Consider the following 11,532-nt stretch of genomic DNA (forward strand, 5'->3'; position numbering starts at 1 on the left):
TTTATAGCCTCGGCAGGCTCTGTGATCGCAGTTCTCCAATCTGCTCTACGCGCGCCTGGTCCTCTCCTCCAGATGAGTGGCGTATCGGGCCTCCCTCATGTATCTGTCCGGTTGCCGTTGGCTCCCCTCCACGTAGCAAGTCCTCGTCGTCCTCTCATCTCCTCCAACGGATAATGTCCTTCCTGTCTGTTTTTCCTCTCCCGCTACTCCATCGCTATCAGAACCAGACGGCCTACTTGGCTCTGAGGCCCCGCGGATGGCACCGCTGCTGCTCGGTACAGAACTCATCTGTCCTTCCTCCTCATCCTGGCCTACAGGTTTAAAATAACCTGTAAGCTTCGGCATTTTTGTAATAGCTGCTTGTCTCGAAACTCCTTTTCCCTCAACAATTTCCTTTTCTGAGCGCCACTCTCAAACTTTTTCTTCTCCGACATTTTCTCCTAAACAACCTTCATCTGTCACTCAATTACTCGCAATTTTAATAAGTCACATGTGAAACATATTCTCATTCTGATGAGTATTGTGTTTGTTTCCCGGGGAAAACACTCACGAGAAACACCGGCTGTTGTTATGCCTGCTGTGACGTCAAGTTACTCCGTTCTCCGCTTGTAATTATGCCGTTACAAGCTTCAAAGTTGTATTTATAATCTGAATTTGCCGAAACAAGTTTAATATTCTGAAAGCCAAGACTTTGTTTAATTGAAATCAGATGAAAACAAACTGTAACGGACCCTGCCGTGTTATCTATGATTACTATACGCCTTACATTCATAATTTCAGCGGAGGGAGGGGGGCGTCGCTGAGGAACAGCAGAGTGGCGAGTGAGAGCTGTCTTCTTCCCTTTACAAGATTCAAAAATGTATTTGTCGTGTGATATTGGAAATAAAAGTTTCATATTCTGAAAGCCAAGACTTTGTTTATTTAAAATTATAAAAAAAACATCCGAAATAAAAAAAAAAATATTGTGAATTTTTTTTATTGGCTCATGATAGGCCCCCGATCTCCGTAGGCCCCTGGGCTGCAGCCCAGGTTAGCCCGTGCATTAAGGCGGCCCAACCTCACAAATGTATTTATTTATAAAAAAAACATACCACACACAAATTAAATCTGCTCCTCAACACACATTGTATCGTGGTTGATTACATTATTTTGTTAGGGAAGTGGACATGACAATGTATCGGCTAAACAAGGATTATTTTGCTCAGGAAGAAAATGCATTACTTTTAGAACATTTTGTACCTTCAAATATTAATTTAATTAGCAGATTCAACTGTACAATTATATTGGAAATAAGAACCCTTTATTCTAATAATATTACATGAATATTATTATTGTTATGAGGAATGTAATAAATGATGACTTCTCTTTTAATATAATATTTATTCCAAATGTAATTATAATAACAGGCTGAAACTCCTTTTGAATCTGATTATTATTATTCTTTTTGATCATTTGGTAATGTGCATCTATCTCCTTTCTCCTTTCACAAACAGGAGTATTTCACCAAAGGCCATTGGGGATGCTAATGAAGAGAAACCAAATATTAAACACCATCAATTGTCAGCATCTTTCTTTGTGTTTACTGCACATTTGAGGCTTTTGCAAGCTTTTCATTCCGATGTATTCATCTTGATGTGATCTAAACATTCAGTGGATGTTTTGAGGCGATGGATGGAGCTGAAAATATTCAGATTCACGGGTATCGAGGGATGTGTCTGCTCTCATGAAGTGCATATCATAACTGCCAGGAGGAGGCGCTTATCTCACATTGTGCAGGAGCCTGACTGAGGAGCTAAATCACTAAACACTGTGAATATGTCCCCTGTTATCCTGCTACTCTTATGATTTAGATGCCCTGACATTACCAAATTATGAATGACAATGGAGCCCAGCACAACAGAGCTGGAAATACACTCTTAGAAAACATAATAAAAAGATGAAACCCAAAGATATGACACTATTCATGCCATTTTCAGATCAGCAATTTGTCAAATAAACAATCTCAGCGGTGGAACTCAGACACTTGGAGTGCTGCTCTGTAAATCATACTCACAATAATGATAGTGGCACTTTGTTTTATATGGAGAGAAGATCTGTTCCCCACACTGACATGTTTATTTACAAGGGAGATGGAGGCAGTCTTTATGATTACAAAGGGAAAGCTATTTTATTAGAGTATGATTACCATAATCTGTAAATCTAGAGGCATTTGTTTGGAGGAAGTGGAGTCATATAATGTGTTGCTTAAAAAGGAAAAGCAACAATTAGACCTTCAGATAATTAAAATCTGTCCCTCAATTCATAGTCAAGGTACTAATACTTGTTTTGTATTTGTTTAATTCATTTACCACATATATTGTAAGTAAATGTAGGCTACTTCGGCTAGTTCATTTTGTGCTACTTTGTGCTTCTACTCAAATACATCTCAAAGACAAATATTGTAGTTTTTACTGACAGCTTTAAGTTAATTTTAAGAATACATGTTTGCATTCTCTCTGTTTCAAGTGAATACCACACATCTCCAGATTTGGTGATCTCTAATTTGAATCTTTCTCAGCCCAAGGATCACATGTTTTAAAAAAATGTTCTAAGCAGTAATACTTCACATTGGCATAACCCTAAAAACCCAACTGCAAAATGACAAGAACATAAAAGTAAGAAGAACTCAGATCTTAAGTAAAAGTAATAATACTGCGGTGCAGAAATATTAACATTCTGCTTTCAAAATGTTACTTGAGCACAAAATTATTAGCAGCAAAAAATATTTAAGAACCTCATCTAGAAACAGACCGTGACAGACACCTGAAGCTCAGAATGACTTGAGCGTTATGTGTTAACTTGATTTGAACCACAATCACAGCAATGTTCAAGTGGCAGGGGAGATGCAGCACACAGGTTAACAAGTCAAAACAGGCTGGCAGGTATCTGTGGAGAAATGAAAAGACATCTCTTTAATCACACTAACACTGTTTGCCATAGATGTGATGAGAGGCAGGCTGTGTCCAGCAGGAGGCGTACCGTTAGACTAACACTGGATTAGCCTCCGGCCAATGGTGATGCTCAGGAGATTATTGAAGCAGTTTCTAAAAAAAACACTCCACTCAGTCAATGCTCCACTTTCGTCAGTGAACAGCTTTTGGTGTGGAGTTCAGCCTGATGCATGCCATGACTGCTTTCTGCCGGATACTGCTCCTGTTATCTGGTAAGGAGAGTTTTAACTTTGTGGATGAACTCAAACTACTGAGGAACTGCTTGATAAGTTATTTTCATGGCACAGTGAGCTGCAGGTTAAAGCCTCAAGGAGGACGAAGTGTTATTCTAAGGGAGCAAGTCCAAACAAATTCAATCTATTTTCCTCTACAACATTTAATACTTTCCCACCATTTCAAATCTGAGCCTGGTTCAGGTGTTCAGGCAGAGCAGAGGTGGGAAATGTACTCAGATCTTGTACTTAAGTGAAAGTAGAAGTACAGTACCAGAGTGTAGGAATACTCTGTTACAAGCAAAGGTGCTGCATTTAAAATGTTACTCAAGTAAAAGAACAAAAGTATTAGCATTACAAATATACTTAAAGTACAAAATGTAAAAGTACTCACGATGCATTTTGGTCCATTTCAGATTATTATATATGATGTGTTTTGATTTTAAAGACGAACACGTAAGTTATAAATCCCCAACAGGTTACTTTATTGATTATTGATGCATTAAAGTGTTTATCAAAGCTGGTAAAGGCCAGTTACTTTGTATACTGCAGGGTATCTTGTGAATTTACTCCATACTAAAGTATGATTTAAGAGTTGATTATATTTCACATTATTATATCAAATCTGCTATAGTAACGAAAGGTATTAAAAATAAATGCAGTAGAGTAAAAGTACAATATTTACCTCTGAATTGTAGTGGAGTAGAAGTACTAAGTAGCATAAAATGAAGTCTCTCAAAATTGTACTTGAGTACTTGAGTACATTTACTTAGTTAGTTCCCACCTCTGAGGCAGAGTAAAGCTTTCTGGTGTGAGATGTGAGTCAGTGTAAAGTTAAGTCTTTTTTTACTACTTTACTGTAACTCCGGGGTTTTCAGAGGGACTCTAGAAACACATGCATGTGAAAAACAAATGAATACCTTTCAAGACAGCGGTTGCCACTAAGTTGGCTATTTAGGAACTGTTTTTTTCACAAAATAAAATGTGATAGTGACATATGATACAGAGATTGAATGATATGTGCATATACGAATATCAGCACATCATACACATTGTAGCAGAGTCATGCAGCCTTAAAAAAATAAAGAAGAGCCATTTACTGTAGAAGTTGGAAAAATAACAGAAACACCTCTACAAAGCATACAATGTAACAGCACATCATCATAAGTTATCATAATGGCAAAAACTAAGATGGTGCCGCAGATGGCCGCTTCGGTGTTTTTGTGCGCTTTGTTGTTCTTAATATAGTTCGCTATCTGTGTACTTTTAAAAATATTGTTTTAAATGTTTTATGTATGCACCATGACATCAAGTCAAATTCCTTGTACGTGTGAACCTACCTGGCATTAAATCAGTTTCTGATTCTGATTCTGATAAAGTTGTTTAACTCCTCTCTTGAAACTGTTCCAACAACAACAACAACAGAGTATTATAATCTTCATGAAGGTAGGATTTACTGCTGGACTAGTACTCATTTAGTCTACTGTAGGTGTACCTAATAACATGGTGTACAAAAATATAACACCAATTTCAGTTTTTCACTACAGAATTGTCAAGGCCAAACAAACTTAAAGGTCCCCTATTATACTGTTTTTCATCAATGTGATGGAAACTTCTGAAGCAATGGAGACGAGAATCAAAGAGACACGAGGAGAGCAGGAACTTTGATGGCAAACACTGGCGGTTTATTTGGAGCTTCGGCCGGAGAATTCACAAGACATATCGTGTGCCACGACACAGCGGATGCCAAACCAATTCTGAAGATCTCTACCCCTAGACCCATGTATTTAGCTGGTTCTGAGAGAATCGTCAACATGCTGCATAACAAGATAAAACAGGCAAAGCACTATAACACCACATATCAGCTGACGCCATCAGGCAGGAACAGGGAGACAAAGCACTGAGAGCACAGCAGCCAAGGCTGCAGGTGCCTGAGCTCAGTGAGGTCAGTACGAACTGATAAACTGGGTCAAAGTTATGGGCCTTGGAAAAATATTTCCCCAACAATCAATATATTATAGGTCTCAGATATATACAAAAGATGTCTCTGAAGTGTTTGGCTCCAAATACCAAACAGATCATTGGAGCATCCTATAAACCCCTCTGTTTCAGCCCTGTTTCAGAAGTGCTGATTCTGGGTCTGTTACTTTAGATGAAAATAAAGAGCCACTCCCAACGATAGAACTAGGGCTGTCAGTCGATTAAAATATTTAATCGCGATTAATCGCATGATGGCCATAGTTAATTGCGATTAATGGCAAATTAATCACACATTTTTAATCTGTTCTAAATGTACCTTAGAGGGATATTTTTCAAGTTTTTAATACTCTTATCAACATATGAGTGGACAAATATGCTTTATGCAAATGTTTGTTTATTATCATTGGAACAATGACTAATATTCTCCTGAATATTCTCAACACAACAACCTGGAATCTCTCTCTCTCTCTCTCTCTCTCTCTCTCTCTCTCTCTCTCTCTCTCTCTCTCTCTCTCTCTCTCTCTCTCTCTCTCTCTCTCTCTCCTCTCTCTCTCTCTCTCTCTCTCTCTCTCTCTCTCTCTCTCTCTCTCTCTCTCTCTCTCTCTCCCCTGTGTACTTCTTTGCACTGAGCCAGTTGCTCAAACAGACAAGCCTATTTAAAGTTGTTGGCCCTAAAAAGAACACAATGGTGCACTAGGAGGAGATTCAGGTGATTAGGTTAGATTGGTTAGTTATTGGCTAATGGTTACACAAGCCAAAACATCTTTATGACATCATAAAGTGTCCAAAATCTGATCAGACAGGTTTTTAATATAAATGGATCAGGACAAAAAGTGAGTGAATCTTTTTTCCAGAAACTTTCAGAATCTCTTAACACAGAGGGGACACATGCTGATGCATAAAAGACATAAAAAAGTGGATTTTGCATAATAGGTCCCCTTTAAAATACAAGTGGAAAGCTGGAGAGTGTACACAAAGTGATATGATTGATGACTTGAGACGCCTTTCGTTATATTTAATTATGTATTTTTATTGCTAACACAATTTCAAAATACCGTTTTTTTTCAAAACTGGTATTTTGTGACACCCCTAAATACTACAAAGAAGTCTTGATTATGGTAATTGTGTTGGAGAGATGGCAATTTCTAGTATTATGTCTACCCATGAATATAACACCATATTTTTAAAACCTTACCATAAAAACACATCCAGAGAATATGGTATGTTAGTGTTGTTTACGAGACGAGAGTTTGTTCCTCCTCTTTCTTCACTCTGCAGTGGCTGTGGCCCCTGCGGTGACGCGCAGCTCCCAGCGGACGAAGAGAGGCTTACTGGAGCTGGCGGGAACCATCAAATGCAGCACGGGGAGATCTGCTCTGGCTTACATGATGTATGGATGCTACTGTGGGCTGGGGGGGCAAGGCTGGCCCAGAGACAAGGCGGACTGGTGAGGCCTCGGCTTGAATTTCATTTTTAATCACACTCTTTTAAAAAACACTGTCTGTCAAGTCTGTGTTTTTATTTCCAAGGATATCTGGACACATGATGATAGCGTGTAGCAGGCTGTAAACATCCAGCTGTCCCTATAAATGGACTAACTATACATTATGTGATGCAAAGGATGTAATTCAGCCCTTCCACAGATCATGCCTGCACATTATTTCCTCCTCTCAGTCCCCCTCCATCCTGCTCCTGCACACACAGTTTCCATTTCCCTGTGTCTGAACCACAGATGCTTGCCGATGGGTTAAAAGGAAGGAGTGATGTTTAAATTGAGTAGACTCACATACTCCAATGGGTACTTCGAAATAAGCCCAAGAATTCCACACCCAAATCCTAATCGTCTCCTTTTTTCCGTCTTCGCCGCAAGCCACCGAAACCCCCTCAAACCAGGGAACTGCTAACTATCTGTTGTGAAAACTCATGTGGTGATCCTGTCCTGCCTTTTAAAATAGCCATGGTGTGTTTGAAACCACAGTGCTGTGACTACCCACCTACTGCTTTTTGACATTGCCTAGTCTGGAGTTCAGCCTTCAAAATAAAACTCATATCATGTTGTCTATCACAGGTGTTGCCACAGACATGATTGCTGTTATGGAGATGCAGAGCTTCTTGGGTGCCAAACCAAAACAGACCAGTATCAGTGGAAGTGTGAGGACAAGGAAGCGGAGTGTGGTATTGATTTTCTTTTGTGCTTATGCATGCTTAATATGTTGTGTTTGTAGAAGTAAGACAGCTGCTGTACACATAATGTTCTGTGCTTGGGTAAATCTGAATGTGAGACACAGATCAGGCTCTGTTTGATGTACGGAAAAATCTATGAAAAACATTCAGCTGATTGGAGGGTAAAGACAGGATGTTTGTAACATATATTTAAGCCCCCATAAACCATGGTGATGCCTCTATATAAATAGAAGCAGACTTAATAAGGTGTACACACTCAAGTACCAAAAATAGAGGCCTGTTGACATTCTTCAAATAACTCAATGTAGAGGAAATTATTATATCCACAATTTCTGTTCAGTAGTCACATTTACTCAAATTCTCAGATTAGAAAATGATCCGTTAAAGGGTCCCTATTATACTCTTTAGGGATTTCCCTTTCCTGTTGTGTGTTATATAGGTTTCTGTGCATGTAAATGGTCTGCAAAGGCTATAATTCCCTTTCCCACACACTTCCCCCCCCCTGCCTGTGGAGTCATGTGTTTACTTCCTACAACATAACAACATCATTATGTTAAACTTGCGCTTCTATTGGCTAGTGCTCCAACACATTTGACGTGATATGCTAGGGGGGGGGGGGGGCTGCAAGAACCTGAACATTAGCATATAGGGTATATTTAACAAAAAATAATAATAATAAACTGTATTTGTATAGCACATGTCATGCACAAAGCAGCCCAAAGTGCTTTACAGAACAAGAAGAAAACATAACAACAATATTAAAATAAATACAGAACAAGATAGAACATCAGCAGTGATCCGAGTGATCCTAATGATATTCCCTTGAAGTAAAGCTGAAAATAAATGTTAAATAGGTTAAAATAAAAATGTAAATAAAAGCAAAACAGACTAAATACAGTAAAACATGGACAACTAGAAAATGCATTTCCTGCTGAAAATACGTGCGAATGCTGTAAGCTGCGTATATTTGTTGCTGAATATAGCTGAAAAGCTGAATATGTTATTAGTATGTTATTTAGTCTCTGGAGCTGCTTTTAGCTAAGTACGTGTGTTGCTGAACTTAGCGGAGAAATGCAGAAAAGTTAAATTATCTGAATCAAGATTGTTACAGCTCAAATACATTGCACTGACTTTGTTGAAAACCCGAAAGTGAAATGTTAAACTGGAAGAGTTGGAAAAATAGTGATGAAGCTTAATATTTCAAAAAAAAGTTTAAAAAAACAACAAACTGTAGCCTCAATGTACTGAAATAGCTGAATCATTTAATAGTTGAATGGTTTCTGGAGCTGAAAGTAGGCTGAAGGAGTTAGATATGTGGTGTGTTCAACAGCATTCCACTAGTGTGAATGCTGTTCAACAGCTGTGGAAGGAGTGTCATTTTGCACACGGTGTAGGTAAAAGAGGATTTTAAGTGTTGTTCCATAGACACCCATTATAAAATCTAAAACGGCCTGAAAATGTACCAAAACTTAAATGTTGATAATTCAAAACTGTAAAATATATCAAAAATCTGTATACATCTTTAATAGCTGATGATTGTGATCATTTCACACACACAAGGGAACAAAGTTGGAATGAATTATCAAGCCGAAAGTATGTGGAAGGAGTAGCATTTTGCACAAGGTGTAGCTAAAAGACGATTTGAAGGTTCCTCCCATTGAGTTACATGTTAAAAAAAGAGTTTAAAAAGCTGAATATTTTGAAAAAGTCGAAAAAGTTTAATTTTTTTTTTTAAAGTTTCTCATCATGTGCTGAGGAGGCTGAATATTTTTGATATTTGAATGGCTTCTGTAGCTGAAAATAGGCTGAAGTTGTTCGACGGCAAAGCATGCGGAAGAGGAAGAAGAACATTAAAGAAACAGAAAAACATTAGTGGAGTGCTGTGCTGAAAGTAGGCTGAAGGAGTTAGATATGTGGTGTGTTCAACAGCATTCCACTAGTGTGAATGCTGTTCAACAGCTGTGGAAGGAGTGTCATTTTGCACACGGTGTAGGTAAAAGAGGATTTGAAGGTTCCTCCCATTGAGTTACATGTTAAAAAAAAGAGTTTAAAAAGCTGAATATTTTGAAAAAGTCGAAAAAGTTTAAAAAAAATGTAAAGTTTCTCATCATGTGCTGAGGAGGCTGAATATTTTTGATATTTGAATGGCTTCTATAGCTGAAAGTAGGCTGAAGTTGTTCGACGGCAAAACATGGGGAAGAGGAAGAAGAACATTAAAGAAACAAAAAAACAGTTGCACAGCACTCCACTAATGATACCAGTGGGAATTGAAAGTTAACCCAAATAAAAACCACATTAAAAAGATAGGTTTTTAATTGACTTTTAAAGATTTCAACAGAGTTTGCTGTTCTAAGATCCACACGGAGGCTCTTCCATAGTTTAGGGCCGTGAAAACAGAACGCAGCCTCCCCAGGTCTCTTGTGTGATACCCTTGGGATTTCTAATAGCAGGGCAGTGGAGGATCTAATGGTTCTTGTTGGAACATAAAAAGAAAGGCAATCGCTGAGATAAGGTGCTAGGTGATGTAAGGCTTTGTAAGTTAATAAAAGGACTTTAAACTCGATACTAAAGGAAACAGATAACCAGTGGAGTGATGCCAGCACAGGGGAATTGTGATCTCTTTTTGTGGTGGTTTTGAATAAGGCTAGACTTGTTTGTGAAACGAACAGCTAGGGAGAATGCATAAACATTAACACAATGTTGTTGAGAAAACTTTAAACACTTAAGGAAGACATGTGTGTTCTTTATTGCAGATGATCTGGAGGACAAATGTGAAAAGATGCTGTGCAAGTGTGACAGAAACGCTGCCAAATGTTTGAGAAAAGCACCCTTCGACCGAAAATATGCCCTATGGCCAGATTTTCTCTGTGGCCACGACCATCCAATGTGTAGTATTTACTGACACAATATTATTTTTTAAAATATTTTTTATTTATTTTTTCACAATGAGTTACATTATAGGATATTCTTCCCTCCCCCCTCCCGGTCCTACATAGTAAAGTAGATAAATAAATAAATAAATACATATATAGGTAAAAATAAAGTAATGTAAAAAAAAGAAAAATACACACATACATACACATTTACATGACATACATACATACACATTTACATACATACACATTTACATACATACATACATATACACACACACATGTATAATACAATAATAAAATACATGCATAGTCACCCCTTCCTTCTTAACTTAGTGTCTTTAGTTCAGCTATGGGCTATCGCAGAGCCCTAGACCGATTCAAATATTTCTGATGAGCCCCTCAGGTTATATTTAATCTTCTCCAAGTTCAGATACAACATAAGATCTAAAGAGATGCTTTAGGTGCTAACGAGGATTTTCATTCTAGTAGTATTCTTCTACGTGCTAATAGAGATGCAAAGGCTATACTGCCCTTAGTTTTCCTCCTCATCATTCGGTGGCCAGGTAGTACTCCAAAAATGGCAGTTTCTGCACATGGTGTCAATACCACGCGCAAGGCCTCAGCAAGGTGTTTGAAAATGCTTGTCCAGTATCAGTTTACTGACACAATACAAGTGCCTTTTGTAAATAAAGCATTTAACATTAATCATGCTAATGGCATAAATATCTGACTTGTATTGTTTTTCTTTACTGTTATCAGACTCTTGAATTAAAGTTGAAACCGATAAGGAAGTGTGTATGGGGTGATATAGAGTTGTTGCAGACACCCTATCTTGACTCCAAGCTGCAGTAGAATCACACAATGAAAAGGCAACTTGAGCGTTCCTCTGCCGAAACTCAGACAAAACCCAACCCGGATGTCAGATGTTTATCCGGAAGGGAACGATCAGATAGCTGCTGCTCACAACAACAGAACTTTTATTTGTTGAATTACTGTGCAGGGCATTGCTCGAATTGAAGCTCTGACGTTGACTCAGCTTTTTTATGGCTAATGTTGATTCAGTGGGGGTTTAAAAATAGGGTTCTTGGACATTTGGAAAGCCAATGTGCAAACTGAGGTTTTCCTACTTTGCTATTTTTAAAATCTGCTGTGACACTTTCTTTCCTTTTTTACCACCAAAACCCATGTATGAAATATTGTCGCTGCAGGTCTTAGTTCACTTCCTTTAAAGGCATTAGAGTTCCACTACACTCTTACAGATTGTAATACTTAAAATAACTTTTCACCACG

At 38.1% G+C, this 11,532-nt stretch overlaps 1 protein-coding gene across 1 annotated transcript; it reads left to right on the forward strand.

Annotated features, from left to right (window-relative positions):
- The first annotated feature begins 3,131 nt into the window (after nucleotides 1–3,131).
- On the forward strand, nucleotides 3,132–10,437 carry pla2g10 (phospholipase A2 group X). The gene is made up of 4 exons (XM_034088355.2): nucleotides 3,132–3,202; nucleotides 6,461–6,629; nucleotides 7,251–7,357; nucleotides 10,120–10,437. The coding sequence occupies exons 1-4, from the start codon at nucleotides 3,157–3,159 to the stop codon at nucleotides 10,266–10,268; spliced, it is 471 nt and encodes a 156-aa protein (XP_033944246.1). The 5' UTR covers nucleotides 3,132–3,156; the 3' UTR covers nucleotides 10,269–10,437.
- Nucleotides 10,438–11,532: the final 1,095 nt, after the last annotated feature.

This window comes from Pseudochaenichthys georgianus, chromosome 8 (assembly GCF_902827115.2).
Source record: "Pseudochaenichthys georgianus chromosome 8, fPseGeo1.2, whole genome shotgun sequence".
Taxonomy (NCBI): domain Eukaryota; kingdom Metazoa; phylum Chordata; class Actinopteri; order Perciformes; family Channichthyidae; genus Pseudochaenichthys; species Pseudochaenichthys georgianus.